We start from the raw sequence: 22,082 nt of genomic DNA, 5'->3' as shown, positions 1-22,082 counted from the left end.
ATCTCATTTTTTGTTTTGTTTTAACAAATTATAGAATAGGACCATCTGATCTTGCTGCAACTTATTTTTGCATGCTTAATAACACTTACATTTTCAACTTTTTCCTAAAGCTGGCATGTCCATAATTAAATGAGCCTAACTGTTAATAGTATGCTTAACCACTAATTAACAGCTAGATCATTTTAACAAACTGAAGTGGACATTATATTGGTTCAAGCGTATGTATATATTTCAAATATTTTTGCAACAAATATGCAAAATTTAATCACACGGTGACAAAAATAAGGTAATTATTATGATTGCAATTAGCTGCAGTATTGTAGCTCCAAACACGGATAATGATGTCATCTTCAGAGCTACAAATTCCAAATTCCAAATTCCAGCACTTTTCGTCATCTGTGCACATGCTGCACTATGGTATATATTTTAGTATTATAGTAAGGATAAAAAAGACAAGAGATCCCAGAGGGATCTTGGCGCCCACCAAAGATTGATCTATGTCTGACAAATGAAAGAGGGATCTTTTCTCTGCTTTTCAAACTTACACTTCTTTTTTCTGCTTTTCAAACTTTAAACTATCAAAATCCAAGATGGTGGTCGCAAAATGCAATAGGCAGAACTAGGGTCCTAGAGGAACCTACATAGGATATTTGAGAACAATCTCTTCAATACTTTCTGAGAAATAGCGGTAACAAACTTTAACTATCAAAATCCAAGATGGCCACCGGTCGGCCATCTTGTTGACCGATCAGTCCCAAAATGCAATATGCACAACTGGGGTCCTAGGGGAACCTACATATGAAATTTGAGAAAGATCCCTTCAGTGCTTTCTGAGAAATAGCGGTAACAAACTTTAACTATCAAAATCCAAGATGGCTACCTGGCGGCCATCTTGTTGACCGATCAGTCCCAAAATGCAATATGCACAACTGGGGTCCTAGGGGAACCTACATATGAAATTTGAGAAAGATCCCTTCAGTGCTTTCTGAGAAATAGCGGTAACAAACTTTAACTATCAAAATCCAAGATGGCTACCTGGCGGCCATCTTGTTGACTGATCAGTGCCAAAATGCAATATGCACTACTAGGGTCCTAGGGGAACCTACATATGAAATTTGAGAACAATCCCTTCAATACTTTCTGAGAAATAGCCGTAACAAACTTTAACTATCAAAATCCAAGATGGCTGCTGGTCGGCCATCTTGTTGACCGATCAGTCCCAAAATGTAATATGCAGAACTAGGGTCCTAGGGGAACCTACATATGAAATTTGAGAAAGATCCCTTCAGTGCTTTCTGAGAAATAGCGGTAACAAACTTTAACTATCAAAATCCAAGATGGCTGCTGGTCGGCCATCTTGTTGACCGATCAGTCCCAAAATGTAATATGCAGAACTAGGGTCCTAGGGGAACCTACATATGAAATTTGAGAAAGATCCCTTCAGTGCTTTCTGAGAAATAGCGGTAACAAACTTTAACTATCAAAATCCAAGATGGCTACCTGGCGGCCATCTTGTTGACCGATCAGTCCCAAAATGCAATATGCACTACTAGGGTCCTAGGGGAACCTACATATGAAATTTGAGAAAGATCCCTTCAGTACTTTCTGAGAATTAGCCGTAACAAACTTTAACTATCAAAATCCAAGATGGCGGCTGGTCGGCCATCTTGTTGACCGATCAGTCCCAAAATGCAATATGCACAACTAGGGTCCTAGGGGAACCTACATATGAAATTTGAGAAAGATCCCTTCAGTACTTTCTGAGAAATAGCGGTAACAAACTTTAACTATCAAAATCCAAGATGGCTGCCTGGCGGCCATCTTGTTGACCGATCAGTCCCAAAATACAATATGCACAACTAGGGTCCTAGGGGAACCTACATATGAAATTTGAGAAAGATCCCTTCAGTACTTTTAGAGAAATAGCGGTAACAAGAATTGTTAACGGACGGACGGACGGACGGAACGGACGGACGGACGGCGATTAAAGACCAATCTGAAATGATGGTGGGCTGACTAATGATACAGTAAGGACAATAATCTGACAGAACAGCGAAAAAGCTAATGATACAGAAATCTGGTTACAGACAGCTAATGATACAGTAAGGACCAAGAAATCTGGTTACAGAAAGCTAATGATACAGTAAGGACTAAGAAATCTGGTTACAGACAGCTAATGATACAGTAAGGACTAAGAAATCTGGTTACAGACAGCTAATGATACAGTAAGGACCAAGAAATCTGGTTACAGACAGCTAATGATACAGTAAGGACCAAGAAATCTGGTTAGACAGCTAATGATACAGTAAGGACTAAGAAATCTGGTTACAGAAAGCTAATGATACAGTAAGGACTAAGAAATCTGGTTACAGACAGCTAATGATACAGTAAGGACTAAGAAATCTGGTTGCTGACAGCTAATGATACAGTAAGGACTAAGAAATCTGGTTACAGACAGCTAATGATACAGTAAGGACTAAGAAATCTGGTTACAGACAGCTAATGATACAGTAAGGACTAAGAAATCTGGTTACAGAAAGCTAATGATACAGTAAGGACTAAGAAATCTGGTTACAGACAGCTAATGATACAGTAAGGACTAAGAAATCTGGTTACAGACAGCTAATGATACAGTAAGGACTAAGAAATCTGGTTACAGACAGCTAATGATACAGTAAGGACTAAGAAATCTGGTTACAGACAGCTAATGATACAGTAAGGACTAAGAAATCTGGTTACAGACAGCTAATGATACAGTAAGGACTAAGAAATCTGGTTGCTGACATACAGCTAATGATACAGTAAGGACTAAGAAATCTGGTTACAGACAGCTAATGATACAGTAAGGACTAAGAAATCTGGTTACAGACAGCTAATGATACAGTAAGGACTAAGAAATCTGGTTACAGACAGCTAATGATACAGTAAGGACTAAGAAATCTGGTTACAGACAGCTAATGATACAGTAAGGACTAAGAAATCTGGTTGCTGACAGCTAATGATACAGTAAGGACTAAGAAATCTGGTTGCTGACATACAGCTAATGATACAGTAAGGACTAAGAAATCTGGTTAATGATCAGCTAATAAGATACAGTAAGGACTAAGAAATCTGGTTACAGACAGCTAATGATACAGTAAGGACTAAGAAATCTGGTTACAAGACAGCTAATGATACAGTAAGGACTAAGAAATCTGGTTCAGCTAATGATACAGTAAGGACTAAGAAATCTGGTTCAGAAGCTAATGATACAGTAAGGACTAAGAAATCTGGTTACAGACAGCTAATGATACAGTAAGGACTAAGAAATCTGGTTCGACAGCTAATGATACAGTAAGGACTAAGAAATCTGGTTACAGACAGCTAATGATACAGTAAGGACTAAGAAATCTGGTTACAGACAGCTAATGATACAGTAAGGACTAAGAAATCTGGTTCGACAGCTAATGATACAGTAAGGACTAAGAAATCTGGTTACAGACAGCTAATGATACAGTAAGGACTAAGAAATCTGGTTACAGACAGCTAATGATACAGTAAGGACTAAGAAATCTGGTTACAGACAGCTAATGATACAGTAAGGACTAAGAAATCTGGTTACAGACAGCTAATGATACAGTAAGGACTAAGAAATCTGGTTACAGACAGCTAATGATACAGTAAGGACTAAGAAATCTGGTTACAGACAGCTAATGATACAGTAAGGACTAAGAAATCTGGTTACAGACAGCTAATGATACAGTAAGGACTAAGAAATCTGGTTGCTGACATACAGCTAATGATACAGTAAGGACTAAGAAATCTGGTTACAGACAGCTAATGATACAGTAAGGACTAAGAAATCTGGTTGCTGACATACAGCTAATGATACAGTAAGGACTAAGAAATCTGGTTGCTGACAGCTAATGATACAGTAAGGACTAAGAAATCTGGTTACAGACAGCTAATGATACAGTAAGGACCAAGAAATCTGGTTGCTGACATACAGCTAATGATACAGTAAGGACTAAGAAATCTGGTTACAGACAGCTAATGATACAGTAAGGACTAAGAAATCTGGTTACAGACAGCTAATGATACAGTAAGGACTAAGAAATCTGGTTACAGACAGCTAATGATACAGTAAGGACTAAGAAATCTGGTTGCTGACATACAGCTAATGATACAGTAAGGACTAAGAAATCTGGTTACAGACAGCTAATGATACAGTAAGGACTAAGAAATCTGGTTACAGAAACAGCTAATGATACAGTAAGGACTAAGAAATCTGGTTACAGACAGCTAATGATACAGTAAGGACTAAGAAATCTGGTTGCTGACATACAGCTAATGATACAGTAAGGACTAAGAAATCTGGTTACAGACAGCTAATGATACAGTAAGGACTAAGAAATCTGGTTACAGACAGCTAATGATACAGTAAGGACTAAGAAATCTGGTTACAGACAGCTAATGATACAGTAAGGACTAAGAAATCTGGTTGCTGACATACAGCTAATGATACAGTAAGGACTAAGAAATCTGGTTACAGACAGCTAATGATACAGTAAGGACTAAGAAATCTGGTTACAGACAGCTAATGATACAGTAAGGACTAAGAAATCTGGTTACAGACAGCTAATGATACAGTAAGGACTAAGAAATCTGGTTACAGAAAGCTAATGATACAGTAAGGACTAAGAAATCTGGTTGTACAGCATGACAGTAAGCTAAGAAATCCAGAGCTAAGTAAGGACTAAGAAATCTGGTTACAGACAGCTAATGATACAGTAAGGACTAAGAAATCTGGTTACAGACAGCTAATGATACAGTAAGGACTAAGAAATCTGGTTACAGACAGCTAATGATACAGTAAGGACTAAGAAATCTGGTTACAGACAGCTAATGATACAGTAAGGACTAAGAAATCTGGTTACAGACAGCTAATGATACAGTAAGGACTAAGAAATCTGGTTACTGACAGCTAATGATACAGTAAGGACTAAGAAATCTGGTTACAGACAGCTAATGATACAGTAAGGACTAAGAAATCTGGTTACTACAGCTAATGATACAGAGCTAAGAAATCTGGTTACATAGAGTAAACTCTGGTTACAGACAGCTAATGATACAGTAAGGACTAAGAAATCTGGTTACAGACAGCTAATGATACAGTAAGGACTAAGAAATCTGGTTACAGACAGCTAATGATACAGTAAGGACTAAGAAATCTGGTTACATGACAGCTAATGATACAGTAAGGACTAAGAAATCTGGTTACAGACAGCTAATGATACAGTAAGGACTAAGAAATCTGGTTACAGACAGCTAATGATACAGTAAGGACTAAGAAATCTGGTTGCTGACAGCTAATGATACAGTAAGGACTAAGAAATCTGGTTACAGACAGCTAATGATACAGTAAGGACTAAGAAATCTGGTTACAGACAGCTAATGATACAGTAAGGACTAAGAAATCTGGTTACAGACAGCTAATGATACAGTAAGGACTAAGAAATCTGGTTACAGACAGCTAATGATACAGTAAGGACTAAGAAATCTGGTTACAGACAGCTAATGATACAGTAAGGACTAAGAAATCTGGTTACAGAAAGCTAATGATACAGTAAGGACTAAGAAATCTGGTTACAGACAGCTAATGATACAGTAAGGACTAAGAAATCTGGTTACAGACAGCTAATGATACAGTAAGGACTAAGAAATCTGGTTGCTGACATACAGCTAATGATACAGTAAGGACTAAGAAATCTGGTTACAGACAGCTAATGATACAGTAAGGACTAAGAAATCTGGTTGCAACAGCTAATGATACAGTAAGGACTAAGAAATCTGGTTACAGCTAATGATACAGTAAGGACTAAGAAATCTGGTTACAGACAGCTAATGATACAGTAAGGACTAAGAAATCTGGTTACAGACAGCTAATGATACAGTAAGGACTAAGAAATCTGGTTACAGACAGCTAATGATACGACAGGGTAAGATAATAGGACTAAGAAATCTGGTTACAGACAGCTAATGATACAGTAAGGACTAAGAAATCTGGTTACAGACAGCTAATGATACAGTAAGGACTAAGAAATCTGGTTACAGAAAGCTAATGATACAGTAAGGACTAAGAAATCTGGTTACTGAGAACAGCTAATGATACAGTAAGGACTAAGAAATCTGGTTACAGACAGCTAATGATACAGTAAGGACTAAGAAATCTGGTTACAGAAAGCTAATGATACAGTAAGGACTAAGAAATCTGGTTACTGACAGCTAATGATACAGTAAGGACTAAGAAATCTGGTTACAGACAGCTAATGATACAGTAAGGACTAAGAAATCTGGTTACAAACAGCTAATGATACAGTAAGGACTAAGAAATCTGGTTACAGACAGCTAATGATACAGTAAGGACTAAGAAATCTGGTTACAGAAAGCTAATGATACAGTAAGGACTAAGAAATCTGGTTACAGACAGCTAATGATACAGTAAGGACTAAGAAATCTGGTTGCTGACATACAGCTAATGATACAGTAAGGACTAAGAAATCTGGTTGCTGACAGCTAATGATACAGTAAGGACTAAGAAATCTGGTTACAGACAGCTAATGATACAGTAAGGACTAAGAAATCTGGTTACAGACAGCTAATGATACAGTAAGGACTAAGAAATCTGGTTACAGAAAGCTAATGATACAGTAAGGACTAAGAAATCTGGTTACAGAAAGCTAAATGATACAGTAAGGACTAAGAAATCTGGTTTGACAGACAGCTAATGATACAGTAAGGACTAAGAAATCTGGTTACAGACAGCTAATGATACAGTAAGGACTAAGAAATCTGGTTACAGACAGCTAATGATACAGTAAGGACTAAGAAATCTGGTTACAACAGCTAATGATACAGTAAGGACTAAGAAATCTGGTTGCTGACATACAGCTAATGATACAGTAAGGACTAAGAAATCTGGTTACAGACAGCTAATGATACAGTAAGGACTAAGAAATCTGGTTACAGACAGCTAATGATACAGTAAGGACTAAGAAATCTGGTTACAGACAGCTAATGATACAGTAAGGACTAAGAAATCTGGTTACAGACAGCTAATGATACAGTAAGGACTAAGAAATCTGGTTGCAGACACAGCTAATGATACAGTAAGGACTAAGAAATCTGGTTACAGACAGCTAATGATACAGTAAGGACTAAGAAATCTGGTTGCAGAAGCTAATGATACAGTAAGGACTAAGAAATCTGGTTGCAGACAGCTAATGATACAGTAAGGACTAAGAAATCTGGTTACAGACAGCTAATGATACAGTAAGGACTAAGAAATCTGGTTGCTGACATACAGCTAATGATACAGTAAGGACTAAGAAATCTGGTTACAGACAGCTAATGATACAGTAAGGACTAAGAAATCTGGTTGCAAGCTAATGATACAGTAAGGACTAAGAAATCTGGTTACAGAAGCTAATGATACAGTAAGGACTAAGAAATCTGGTTACAGACAGCTAATGATACAGTAAGGACTAAGAAATCTGGTTACAGACAGCTAATGATACAGTAAGGACTAAGAAATCTGGTTACAACAGCTAATGATACAGTAAGGACTAAGAAATCTGGTTACAGAAGCTAATGATACAGTAAGGACTAAGAAATCTGGTTGCTGACATACAGCTAATGATACAGTAAGGACTAAGAAATCTGGTTACAGACAGCTAATGATACAGTAAGGACTAAGAAATCTGGTTACAGACAGCTAATGATACAGTAAGGACTAAGAAATCTGGTTACAGACAGCTAATGATACAGTAAGGACTAAGAAATCTGGTTACAGACAGCTAATGATACAGTAAGGACTAAGAAATCTGGTTACAGACAGCTAATGATACAGTAAGGACTAAGAAATCTGGTTACAGAAAGCTAATGATACAGTAAGGACTAAGAAATCTGGTTACAGACAGCTAATGATACAGTAAGGACTAAGAAATCTGGTTACAGACAGCTAATGATACAGTAAGGACTAAGAAATCTGGTTACAGACAGCTAATGATACAGTAAGGACTAAGAAATCTGGTTACAGACAGCTAATGATACAGTAAGGACTAAGAAATCTGGTTACAGACAGCTAATGATACAGTAAGGACTAAGAAATCTGGTTACAGACAGCTAATGATACAGTAAGGACTAAGAAATCTGGTTGCGACAGCTAATGATACAGTAAGGACTAAGAAATCTGGTTACAGACAGCTAATGATACAGTAAGGACTAAGAAATCTGGTTGCTGACAGCTAATGATACAGTAAGGACTAAGAAATCTGGTTGCTGACAGCTAATGATACAGTAAGGACTAAGAAATCTGGTTACAGAAAGCTAATGATACAGTAAGGACTAAGAAATCTGGTTACAGACAGCTAATGATACAGTAAGGACTAAGAAATCTGGTTACAGACAGCTAATGATACAGTAAGGACCAAGAAATCTGGTTACAGACAGCTAATGATACAGTAAGGACTAAGAAATCTGGTTACAGACAGCTAATGATACAGTAAGGACCAAGAAATCTGGTTGCTGACAGCTAATGATACAGTAAGGACTAAGAAATCTGGTTACAGACAGCTAATGATACAGTAAGGACTAAGAAATCTGGTTACAGACAGCTAATGATACAGTAAGGACTAAGAAATCTGGTTGCTGACAGCTAATGATACAGTAAGGACTAAGAAATCTGGTTACAGACAGCTAATGATACAGTAAGGACTAAGAAATCTGGTTACAGACAGCTAATGATACAGTAAGGACTAAGAAATCTGGTTGCTGACAGCTAATGATAGAGTAAGGACTAAGAAATCTGGTTACAGACAGCTAATGATACAGTAAGGACTAAGAAATCTGGTTACAGAAAGCTAATGATACAGTAAGGACCAAGAAATCTGGTTACAGAAAGCTAATGATACAGTAAGGACTAAGAAATCTGGTTGCTGACATACAGCTAATGATACAGTAAGGACTAAGAAATCTGGTTACAGACAGCTAATGATACAGTAAGGACTAAGAAATCTGGTTACAGACAGCTAATGATACAGTAAGGACTAAGAAATCTGGTTACAGACAGCTAATGATACAGTAAGGACTAAGAAATCTGGTTACAGAAAGCTAATGATACAGTAAGGACTAAGAAATCTGGTTACAGAAAGCTAATGATACAGTAAGGACTAAGAAATCTGGTTACAGACAGCTAATGATACAGTAAGGACTAAGAAATCTGGTTACAGACAGCTAATGATACAGTAAGGACTAAGAAATCTGGTTGCTGACAGCTAATGATACAGTAAGGACTAAGAAATCTGGTTACAGAAAGCTAATGATACAGTAAGGACTAAGAAATCTGGTTGCTGACAGCTAATGATACAGTAAGGACTAAGAAATCTGGTTGCTGACAGCTAATGATACAGTAAGGACTAAGAAATCTGGTTACAGAAAGCTAATGATACAGTAAGGACTAAGAAATCTGGTTACAGACAGCTAATGATACAGTAAGGACTAAGAAATCTGGTTACAGACAGCTAATGATACAGTAAGGACTAAGAAATCTGGTTACAGACAGCTAATGATACAGTAAGGACTAAGAAATCTGGTTGCTGACAGCTAATGATACAGTAAGGACTAAGAAATCTGGTTACAGACAGCTAATGATACAGTAAGGACTAAGAAATCTGGTTACAGACAGCTAATGATACAGTAAGGACTAAGAAATCTGGTTACAGAAAGCTAATGATACAGTAAGGACTACCTAATTTGTGGCTCAGATTTGAGACAGGGTCATCCATGTTTACTATCTAAAGCGACTAATGTCTCCAGGGGATAGTTCCAGCCCATCATCAGGACATCTATATGCAATTACAGCAAGTGAAAATGGAGGATATACCCCAGTTGACAAAATAAAACAGAACATTATGTTTGATCTTATGGGTTCAATGATAGCCCCTGCTTACTTACAAACTCAATAAGTCTTTGCAGTTATGGCTATTAAGTGATCAAACTGAATAACTTCTGTTTTCTATTGCCTGATTGACTAAAACAAATTAACTTTATTTATAGACATCAGTTACTACAAGCCAAGAAAATCATGAATATACCGAGTTTCAACAACCTCATAACTGTTTACATTTTTCTACAGCAGTGAAATTTAATCATGCTAGTTTTTTTTTTATTGCCTCAGAAATGAGACATTCTCTATATTATAGCATGGCATGTACATGTGAGTTATGGCATGAAACTACACAATCTAGTAGTCATTAAATTGGGTTTAATCCCAGCTTCTAAGTTCCTGGAGATTTACAAGTACAACCAAATGATTATGATTGATTCAAATAATTCCAATTCTCTTCCTGAAAATGAAAATACCAGAAATATAAGTAAATCATCAGAAACAAAATCCAATTTCCTCAGATCACATTACACAGAAACAATGTCAAATTTTCATGATTTTGGACACTTAATCATCAAGATAATTGTCAATGTATCAAAAATACTTGTCACTGAAAATTCAATGTTTCTAACTCTCGAAATAAAATCGATATCATTTATCAATAATTTTGCCATCCAAATGTTGATTTAAATGTTATGCTAAATAAAGATTTATTTGTAATTCTTTTGTCTTCTGACACTAGATGACTCAAATCTGGTGATATTCAAATATATATATCTAGAAAACAATTGATACAGAACTTGATTATCAGAATATACATGTATCTAGAAAACAATTGATACAGAATTTGATTATCAGAATTTGAGAGACGATATCCAAATGTATATACAGTGTACATTTACATGTATCTAGAAAACAATCGATGCAGAACTTGATTATCGGAATTTGAGAGAAGATGTCCAAATGTATATATCTAGAAAACAATTGATACAGAACTTGATTATCGGAATTTGAGAGAGAAGATGTCCAAATGTATATATCTAGAAAACAATTGATACAGAACTTGATTATCAGAATTTGAGAGAATGTACATCAAGAAAACAAAATTAATCGATACAGGACTTGATTACCAGAATTTGAGAGAAGTTTTAAAATAGAATGTGATGCTACTACAGATCCAAACCTGCTGTTCCAAGCTGCAGCCGAAAGAGAGGTTGAGCCAGAGCCAGTGATATTGGAGTGTAGTGTAAAGGGCGGTGCTAAGACAGTCGTGGCCACGAGGCAGCGGCAGTGACAGTTGTCTGCTAGACCTATTAGTGTGGCTACTCAACACACACAATAGTCCTACATGTGGTTTGGGAACAGCAATAGAAATTGAAACCAACAACAATGGAGGAATGGACATGATTGGAAATTAAAATTGAGAAATATCTACAATTGTTGCATCAAGGAATTTATCTACAGCATAGTTCAAGCTTCTTTGGATTTATCTATGTGAAATCAACAATTTAAATGAATTGATCTTTGCATTTGTGAAGATTTTACATTCAACACATTTTAACGGTGGGATTTTCCCGGATTAAGAAACAATGTTTGGCATTGTCGACCCACAAGATGTGTATCATACTGTCAATGCTAACATTTCCTTAGGTGAAGGTGAGCTGGTCGGTGAAAGTCAATCCAAGCAGGACAAGGTTTGGCTTTGGGTTGTCATATCGGCCATCGCTCTCATCATCATTTTTGGCTTCATCGGTAAGCAATAAATACATACTTTATACAATTCTATCATTTTTAAACAGAAAATAATTTAACATGAAATATTAACTTTTTTCCAGATCGGTTTTGTCTTGTTTTTATTTTTTCTAAAACTGTATGTTGAATGGAATTACAATGTATTTCTTATCCGTAAAAGGAAACATATACATGTACACATACACTCAAATAAATGGTCAAAAATGAATTGTGCATGATCTGTATATGTCTGGACACAAAAAATCCTAACATCATTGAACATACGTTGATTGTTTAAATTAATACCAATATGTTCTTTTCCTTGTTTTACTTATACACAAATTACTGTATAATTAAGAGGCATCCTTTATTTTCTAAAAACTATTATCAGGATTGATAAATTCTTGACCTTACAAAACTTTTCATCTGATCAGATTACCTTAGTAACGAATTAAATACACTGTTGTGTACTTAGTTCTCATTTCTTACATTTTCAGGCAACGTGATGGTGATTATTGCAGTAAAAAGTACCAAGAAACTACAAACTGTTTCCAATTATTTCATCATCAACCTGAGCATTTCAGATTTAGTGTTTGTTACATGTGTTCTGCCTTTCAATATCTACACATTCATCACAGACGGATGGTATTTGGAGGAAACCCTTTGTAAATTCATCGGATTCATGGGGTACACTTTAACAGGTGAGAGATCCTAAATTTTTGTAATAATTCAATTAATTTCCTGTCTTTTCTTTCAAATTCTTTGGCCACTCAATGATTGCCTTCACTTCTTAAAGTCCTTTGTTTTATTCCTATCAGTAATTGAGACTTTAAATTCAAAATAAGTTAATTAAGAATTTGGAACAATACCAAAACTAATTTCAAATGAAAAATTGGAACACTATATATAGCTTCTATTTTCTCTGGAAATTTTATCATTCAATTTGAAAGTAGCAAATGGAGACGAGTGGGAAAGAAAATTAATTTTAATGTCAAATTTGGAAAATTCTGAAATCCTTTTGACTTACTTATATATATATATATCTATATATCTATAGGCATTAAAACAAAAGATTGAAGATTATCCAAATTCAAACAAATCCATATAAAATTTCGTTTTAGGTAATGAAACAAAATATGTAAGATTTCCCAATTTCAAAACAATCCATAGAAATATCTAAATGTTTCACCTCGGAATGGATCTGCACCAAAATGTCAATAATGTAAGACATAGTTAATAACCTCCCACTTACAATTGTCCAGCCATTATATTAGGAACGCTGACCTTAACTTGGATCCTGTCATACAAAGGTCACTGATCCGAAACAATCGGACAGTTGATCGGACATTCCTCTGTCCATTCTAATATTGTTCCAATTATCACTTGCTCCTATCTTGTGAAACAATTGGCAGCATTTCATGACAGAAACAATTCCACGTCAGAAGAAGGGATATGTAAATTTGTCTATAGGATGACATGTACATTTATCATATATGTTTCTCATGACCAAGAAATTGTTTCCGAAAATCGAAAACACCCACTGCCTTAATAGTGCCCTCTCATGATCAGCATTCACCATCATTATCCGGTACATACAAATGATACTTATCGCACTATTTCCAAAGATAAATGCTAATAGGCCCAAGTGTATACAAAGTTATCAGCCAGTGAACCGATGTATCATATTTTGTGTTCACAACCATGTTTTGTGAAAGATGCCACAGGCAGCTGACAATTCCCACATGGTAGCAGACACTTCCACTTACGTGTCATAGTACAAATACAATTATTCTTATATGTCTGCATGTGTTATATCCTTTAATGTGTTATATCCCCATGGATATATATGACTTAATATCCAAGATCTAGCAAATCACTTAAATTACTTCTCCTTATACTATTTCATGGTTTACATCCTGTATACAGGTGTGAAAGATAATGAGTTCTAGCCTAATATTAGTTCCTAGCAATAGCAGCTATATATATATAGTTGTTAAGGCTTTTTTCAATGTGTGGAAGATAATTTACAGAGTTCTAGGAGAAAAACCATCAACCTAGTAATGTGTGTTCCTTCCAAATGTAAAACAAAGATCTTAAAAAAGAAAGAAAAAAAGTCTATTACGGTAATTCTCGATTACAGTCAATCAAGGATTTTCTTTGTTCATTCCAAATCTAAATCCAATCAGTCTCATTAAATCAGTATTTTTTGCTTTCATGGAATGTATCAAGCAAAGTAGATTTTACATCACATTGGATTTGGATTTTCAAGTTAATCTTCCTATGGTGTTGACCAATATTAAAGCTGGGTTAATCGAGTATAAAATGTGATAGAAATTAAAGCAGAGGAAATTTGTTTCCTTTCCTATACTAGTCTATACAGTCAAAAATGTCAATCAAGACCACCCATGAAGTAAGCAAAATGATCATTACAGCTGAGGTAGTCTTTATACACAGGTGGTCAGTATTTGTGAGGCGGGGTTTACTGTAACCTTAACTAGCCAGCCCAGGGGAGGGTACATATATAATTAAGACTTTCGGGACCATGGTGAGGAGCGGTTAAATAAAAGATACTCCCAGATTAAAGTCAATTAATTATAAGCAAGCCCTCCACATCAGTTCCCACAAGGGCCGATTAATTAGGTTGCTAGGCTTTGCATTACCATCTATCTTATTTAATTCTTTTATTACCTTGTGCCTTAGGTTAAAGATAGTGACTTCCCTCCATTAGATAATTAGGATCTATCTGGTGGCAGCGGAGGAAAATGACTCTGGCTTTATTTAATATGAGTAGACTATAGATTTGTTTGTTTGAGTTTTACGGCCCATCAGCAACTAATATAAGGTCATTTAGGGTCAAACTACAAGTCAGGCATTATTATCAGGATATAAACAATGATGCGTCTAAAAGATAAAGATAAGGGAAGGCAAGTAGACTATAGAAATACAATTACTTAACACTAAGATAATTTACATAAGGCATGAAAATATTGCCAGCAATTGAAAATGCAATAACCCAACCTTAAATCAAATATTCTGGAATTGATTCTTGAAAGGCAATGCAACATTAACAGGGACATTCCTACCAAAATTGCATTTCATATTAGTTCTAGTCTTGAAATCCAATCAGTCTCATTAAATCAGTTTATTTTTGCTTTCATGGAAAATATCAAGCAAACAGTTTATACATCATTTTGGATTCCAAGTATAATTAAAGCATTCTCTAAAAGATGAATTGTTAAACTTTCAAATTGATAGTCCCCATACATTAGCACATCTTGATGCCTGTAAATCTATTGCATTCTTACTTTTCAGGCATTTCTATCAAAGTATAAGAACTGCTTTTCTTTTGAAACAGTATTCTTGGAATTTGAAGGCTTAATGAAACTGTTTTGAAACTGTATTCTTGGAATTTGAAGGTTTATTGAAACTGCTTTCGAAACTCTATGAGTGGAATTTGAAGGTTTATTGAAACTGTGCAAACCATTACAGGCTAGGCTTTACTAGAATTCACAGACACATCATGTGGTTCGTTTTGGTTAGAAACAGATTAGGTAGGAAAAAAACCTAAGGAATTTCTATTACATCAAATGTTATGTGTTTAAGAAAAGACATTAATTACCTGAAAAGCTGCATAAAATCTTTAATATCATACTGTGATCATCAATTTTGGATTCTCTGATGTCTTATATAGCAATAGAGAGGAAACATCTAGAACTTCATACTGGCAAGGTGATTTACAGAAAACTTGTACAAAATAATCAGAAAGACCATTTTGATACTGACAATTGTAGAAATGAATTGTTTATTCCTAGTATGTAGTGTATTAGCTTGTAAATGTACATACCATATGTACTTTTTAATGAATCTCATAATTGTGTTTCTTAGACCGAAATTATATTATCTCCACTTTTTTCATTTAAAATCCAATCAGTCTCATTAATTCAGTTATTTTTTGCTTCCACAGAAAATCAAGCAAAAACATTTATACATCATTTTGGATTTTTTTTTTTTTTTTAAGTTTGGTTCACTGCAGGTTTTTTTTTTTTTTTGTTTGTTTGTAATTTATCAAATGATTTGAAATGCAGGAAGAGTTTAAAAATAAATTCTTGAATTGTTTCTTCATGAATATTGCATTAAAGTTAACATGTACAGACCATCTTTTGAGTAAATTATAGTATCGGGCTTTTAGAAAGGTACACACGTACGACAGGTTACCTACAACAAAGATGATACAATCATATCATTTTATTTTCAAACCTTCAATGGTTATATTCCCATATATATGTGGAGAACTTAAGGTCAAAGGTTAAGTTCAAACCTCTCATGCAAGATGATAAATGGCTAAAAAAAGTTGCTTATGACCCATCAATAAAAATCCTGATTTAATTTATTAAGTTTTGAAATCCAATCAGTCTCATTAAATCAGTTTATTTTTGCTTTCATGGGAAATATCCAGCAAAAGCGTTTATACATCATGTTGGATTTCAAAGGTATTAAACTACACAACTTTGATTAATTTTTTTCTTCCGAAAGTCATAAATACTCTTTATCATTCACTTTATGACCATGATGAAAAATCTTTCCATACTACATTTCTATCAACCAGGTTAACATCATCAGATACCGTTACAGACACTTGCACTTCGTCGTTTATAATAATTATCTCCCCTTGAAACATCAGCTCTCCTGTTACAAATACTTGCACTTGGTTGTTTAAAATGCACTTGGTTGTTTATAATGATTATCTCCCCTTGGAACATCAGCTATCGTGTTACAGAAACTCAAATCAATAATGATTTTCGTCACCAGAGAATCAGATATTTCAGAGTTTGAAAATGAAATGGTATTGATGTCATTACTTAATATCATGGGAGAAGTTTTAGTCATAACATAGCTATTAAACCTGTTCAAACTGGTTTTTTTTAAATTTAATTTGAGTATGACATTTCTTCAAATCGCATAACCAATAATCATCAGATTTCGATCTCCATCCTAGTCATGTTTCACTTAAAAGAATAGATCACTCAATTACTTTTTCCCAGCTTTCTCATGTTACTGTAATAGATAGGGTACAAAATAATTCATTCCAAAGAATAATCAAAATCTTAAATGTTCTTACTTTGTAATAAACAAGTCAATAAATCAAGGTCTGGAATCTAATCAGTCTCATTAAATCAGTTTATTTTGCTGTCATAGAAAAAAATCAAGCAAAAGTGTTAACATCATTTTAGATCCCTCAGCCTTGATGAACCCTCCAGTAGCATGAGGGGAGTGTGTCACTGGCTCTATATATAATACAGCAATTTATGAAGGATTTTTGAAGGTGAGTCGATCATACTAAATTTCAAATTTTGATGAGTCCCAGTACAAAGAAATATAAGAGGGTTTTCAAAATTTTGGTGAGTCCCACAGGAAAATGACGAGTCCAGGACTCGTCTAGGCGAGTCCCGTAAATCACTGTAATACCTGCTTTATTATGTATATATATAAATCACTAGGGTGCAACCTCATTAACTTGTTGCCAAGTTCTACTATAATTCTACTTTAATTAGGGATTTTTGTTATCAAAGCAAAAGCAATCCTCCAGATCAAGTTTATTTCACGTTAATGGATGATGGATGCTGCTAGGTGTACGTAGCTTCTTATGATGCCTTATCAAACACACATTATTCTTGGGTGTGCTCTCCTCTGATTTGTTAATTGGATATTTCTCTTATCTGCCACTGGCTTAAGCAATTATAATTGAATGCACCAGCACTAAATGACAGATTTCAGGGAACGGCAAAACTGGAATATGGAAAATATTTTGGACATAGCGATAGAAATCTTTGGAATTGAAGATATCATCTTTAGAAATGGAGACTTTTTTTATTAAGTTCTTAGTTTCTAACATAAATAGGTTTGAAGGAATACAATAAAGCTGGATGTATTTATATCGGAACATTTTGGAATGACATATGAAAGATTTTATCATCTTGTTAGTTTTTTCCATTTTTGCTTTTGTCCTGGCCATTAATTTTAAATTTTTGAAATCAGAATCCTTCAAGAGTCTGAATTTCATGTTTTCAATACATACATATACATATATATATATATATATATATATCAATATAACTTACTGTATATATTTGTGATCAAAATGGCATTTTTCCTTTTTTTATTTCTCTCTCCTTTTTTGTAAACTTAACATTAAATCTCTATGATAAGTATATAAAGGTCACTAGCAGATACTCTCTTCTTCTTTTCCTTTCACTAATATAAACAATTATAGATATACCAAGATAAATCTCCCCCTCTTATTTTGACAAGAAATCCATACAAGTTGTCATTTAGATGAATGATAGAAGTCATTGTAAATCTGATATGTTGTTGTTCCTTGTAGCTTGCTGTCGAAGCAATTTCCGTAAACCATTCCACCCAGACGTTTGACTTTTAGTGACCTTTAATGACCTACAAATAGATGGTGATTCGCCATGTTCTGGTACACGTAGACCATAGCCCTTCTGTTTCAGGGACGAAACAGATCATTTCACAGTTCAGATATACATTATATAAATATTTCCGAGATGAACTCATCTATCAATCAGTGTCTGATACTTATTTATGGACCGCTTTGAGAAAAAGGTTATCTTGTTCTGTCAGGGTTTTCAATGAATATCCCCCTGAAATACAGAGATCAGAAGTAAGAGCTCCGTCGACCATTCATCATAATCCTCTTCAGGAAACTCAACACCGACTGCCATCCAACATTACACATCATGAGGCCGGTACAATTATTGCTATATACCAATTCCAAGCTTCTTTTGAAGGATTTCTGTTATTAAAATATTTGGCATATAGACAATGGGAATTGCATGGTTTTGAACATAGTATATGTATATAACACTAACTGACTAAGCAAATGTACTGACTTCAAAATCCCCTTGGCATCAGACTGATTAAGGTGTTGACGTTCAGACGCTATCGTAACTCTGCCACTACCCTATAAACTTTGAGCCAGGTGCTCAAAACTATTATAGGGCAGTTGCTAGGTATTCAGTGTAGGTATTCAGTGTAGGTCAGTGTTTTTTTTTCTAGTGACTATTACACCAGGCCATAAAAGAAAACCAACTAACATCTCTACCAATACTTGCTCAGTTATACCTATAAGTGTAATAATAATTAAATTAAATAACTTGACATCGCAGGCAGGGTGCTCTCATCTTAGAGAGTCACAAGCTTTCAGCAAATTGAGCCACTGATGTGCGTGACAATTCTTTTCATGTCTTGTCTAATCAATATCCTTCTGAGCACCGGACCATCATCATTTTCCTTGACCCCTAGATCGTGTTCTACCATGCTAAATATCGTACTAGGGTCATCGACACTAACGTCATCAAAAATCCTCAGGGAATCGTTTTCTTGTAATGATTTAGACATTTTCTCCTTTGGTGATTTTGATGTTCTGTCTTTTTTCCAGGACCAATGATAATGACCTTTCCTCAGTAATTTTGATATTTTGTCTTTTTTTCCAGGAACAACCATAATGACGGTGGTGCTCATAGCTTACAATAGGTACAAACTGGTGACGGACATGATGGGGTACAAACGCCTCTACAGCAAAACCAACATGGCCATCATGATCACTCTATCATGGACTCTACCAGTGGTTTTCCTGCTTCCGGCCATCACTGAACTGTGGGGGAAATTTGGCTATGTCCCGATGATGGTCACGTGCAACCTTCTCCTGGACCACAACAGTCAGAAGTTTAAAATCTTCTTGTTAATTGTGAGGGCTGGGATTCCGTGCGTTCTAATTGTGTATTTCTATATAAAGATATACTTGACAACTTACAACAGTTCAAAGAGAATTCTGGCCAACATGAGGTTTCTGGCTCCCACGGACACCAACAATCTATCACGGGAAATGCACCTGACCAAAATGATGGTGGTGATATTTCTAGTGTTTGCGATATCGTATTTTCCATGCACTATCACAGGGTTGATAGACTGGAATCATGTGATGTCCAAGACCTTCCACATGTTCTGTGCTACTACAGTTTATATCGGTAGTGCATTAAACCCTGTGTTGTACGGTCTGCTGAACCAACAGTTCAGAAACGCTTACATCAAACTAATGTGCAGGCAGAGACATCCCACCCACACTCTGATAAAACAATGACCAGCACTTGTACTGACTAGATAACAAACTAGACAAATATATATACTCCTATCATTCGGCAGTGAGGCCGTATCTGGTTATAATACGGCATCGTGTTCATATCTGGATATAAATTCAGCAGTGAGCTCATGGCCATATCTGGTTATGAAATATGCAGTGAGCCCGTCTCTGGTTATAAGTACAGCAGTAAGCCCATATCTGATTATAAATTCAGCAGTGAGCTCATATCTGGTTATTATTATATAATAGCTATCAAAGTGTTGGATCAGTATACATTATCTGCATATTATGCATACTGTCTCCTACAACCAGCATAATAAACTGACTATAGACTAAATGTATCATATTACTCATGATCATTAAGCCATACAATCATGTATTGTAAAATATACCTTACGAAAAATATATTAAACTTTTGTTTGTGTTTCATGGCCCATTGATCAACATCATCATGCCAACTAAGATCATTTAGGACAAATGCTGTTATATCTCAATTCTGTAATGCATATAACATAGTTATCTGCCCTTGTGGGTAGGTATCTATTTTTACATGTGTTTGGGAGTGCAACTAATTACATTTCAGAGAAAATGACACGAGTTTTGCTCGCAAAATGATGACGTCACAATGGATACCCTTAGCCTACCCACAAGGGAGGTAACTTTGTAATATGCAAAGACAGAATATCTAATTATAAACAAGACAACAGACTTGAGATCATGTGCACATTAAAATGTATTAATGTTAATTATTCATGTTTATAATATACAATTTACTGTACTTGTATTTATAGCAATTCAGGGTCAGTGAAAATAACAACGAACGTTGTTCCATGTTCATGTAGATCTCTACATAATTATCTAGAACATGTGTTTAGTTTATGATTGAAGATTAACTAGTCATTTCAAATTTAGTGTTATATCTTCACTGACCTAATCACCCCTGGTCTTAAAGGATAAAGAGTGTGATATCTGTATAATTTGTTAGTTTAATGTTAACATATTGTGATTTTGTTAAATGTTACCATGGATGCAGCATGTTGTCATATCACTGTTACGCTGTTGATGCTTTCATTTACTGTTAACCACTTTATTTCGAATTCCACGATACAAATTTTCACGCTATTTCACGAGAGATTGAACGCAAATTCAAATATTTTGCAACTACATGTTGAAAACGAGGAAGACATGAAATACTGTTTACACAAAAATAAAGTGGTATACAGTATATATATATATACAAGGCTTATTTATCTAATAAAAGTGTTATATTGGAATTTCTGTTTTCTTTACTTTTTTATCATATTTACATTACTTCTACACTTAAATGTCTTCCATAATAGATATTCTTTTATTGGAAGGACAATATAACATCTTGTCTATCAATCAAGGGGCCGCAGTGACTGAGTTGATCATATTTGCTCCTCCTATTTTCACCGATATGTATATATGTCAATCATATCAGGTTATCTATAAATAGCAGCAAGAGATTTTTCAGTCATTCCATAGTCCATACCTTGCGGCAAGCCTCAAGGTTGACATTCGTGAATGACCTCTCATGTTGTGTTTTGTTGTCACACTCTATACGGAGGGAAACATTCTATTTTACCTTTCACATGCAGCTGGGTTGATTTCAAAACTCACCTATTGAAACTTATATGCCCTTAAATGACCCTGGCTGACAAAAAGAAAACAAGCTAATTTGATGGATTTAAGTACCCTGCCGTGCGTCTCATAGAATAAGACAAGTTTATTTTTGTGTTTTTTTTTTAAATTGAGATCAAAGGTCAAATACACAGATATTTTAGTACACTACATGGTCTCACCTTAATGAACTAACATATGTGGATCAACATACAAAGCTTTTCTTTTTTGACAGAGGTCAAAATATAGGTCACAGTGACCTGGTTTTGGTATGAAACACACTGTCTCACTTTATAGGTGTAGTATACCCACATACTTTATATGGAGTTCCAAAGTCTTTAATGTAGGACGTATAGCTCGGGCAAGGTTCGTCAGACGGACAAGACGCAAACCTATAGCTAAATATAGTCCCCCTGGTTCCCGGAAAGTAGTTGATATGTTTTCTACAATTTGGACTAAAATGAAGAACTCACAGAGGTTAGATATGTTAACAGATTAACATTCACAATACAAGAGGCCCAGAGGGCCTGTATCGCTCACCTGGTTTGTAATGCCAAGTAATGTTCTGAATACAGGTTCATTGTTTCTTTTCTGAAGGAATTTTGATATTAACCTCTAAATCCC

The 22,082-nt window shown here is 35.2% G+C and overlaps 1 protein-coding gene, 1 long non-coding RNA gene and 3 other non-coding genes across 7 annotated transcripts in view; 1 reads left to right on the top strand and 4 right to left on the bottom strand.

Annotated features, from left to right (window-relative positions):
- The window catches only part of LOC138336044 (uncharacterized), a 31,274-nt gene that overhangs the window by 5,235 nt on the left and 3,957 nt on the right, over positions 1–22,082 (bottom strand). The window lies entirely within an intron of this gene.
- LOC138336043 (G-protein coupled receptor moody-like) lies at positions 11,179–21,091 on the top strand. The gene is made up of 3 exons (XM_069285317.1): positions 11,179–11,677; positions 12,154–12,357; positions 19,171–21,091. Exons 1-3 carry the CDS (start codon positions 11,515–11,517, stop codon positions 19,815–19,817), a joined length of 1,014 nt encoding a protein of 337 aa, XP_069141418.1. The 5' UTR covers positions 11,179–11,514; the 3' UTR covers positions 19,818–21,091.
- Positions 14,777–14,851, bottom strand: LOC138305206 (small nucleolar RNA SNORD57). The gene has a single exon (XR_011205672.1). It is a non-coding gene; the product is annotated as a small nucleolar RNA SNORD57 (small nucleolar RNA).
- On the bottom strand, positions 15,581–15,654 carry LOC138305205 (small nucleolar RNA SNORD57). Its single transcript, XR_011205671.1, has one exon. It is a non-coding gene; the product is annotated as a small nucleolar RNA SNORD57 (small nucleolar RNA).
- Positions 16,814–16,887, bottom strand: LOC138305207 (small nucleolar RNA SNORD57). The gene has a single exon (XR_011205673.1). It is a non-coding gene; the product is annotated as a small nucleolar RNA SNORD57 (small nucleolar RNA).

The sequence above is a fragment of the Argopecten irradians genome, chromosome 12, assembly GCF_041381155.1.
Source record: "Argopecten irradians isolate NY chromosome 12, Ai_NY, whole genome shotgun sequence".
NCBI classification, from domain to species: domain Eukaryota; kingdom Metazoa; phylum Mollusca; class Bivalvia; order Pectinida; family Pectinidae; genus Argopecten; species Argopecten irradians.
The sequence above is the reverse complement of the archived record's forward strand: the minus strand, read 5'-3'. Positions and strand labels throughout refer to the sequence as shown.

Bases quoted from the DNA above. Each gene is read 5' to 3' on its own strand.
- LOC138336043 (XM_069285317.1), top strand. From the start codon at position 11,515: ATGTTTGGCATTGTCGACCCACAAGATGTGTATCATACTGTCAATGCT. The intron at 11,678-12,153 runs GTAAGCAATAAA...TTACATTTTCAG, and splicing joins CATCATTTTTGGCTTCATCG to GCAACGTGATGGTGATTATT. The intron at 12,358-19,170 runs GTGAGAGATCCT...CTTTTTTTCCAG, and splicing joins CATGGGGTACACTTTAACAG to GAACAACCATAATGACGGTG.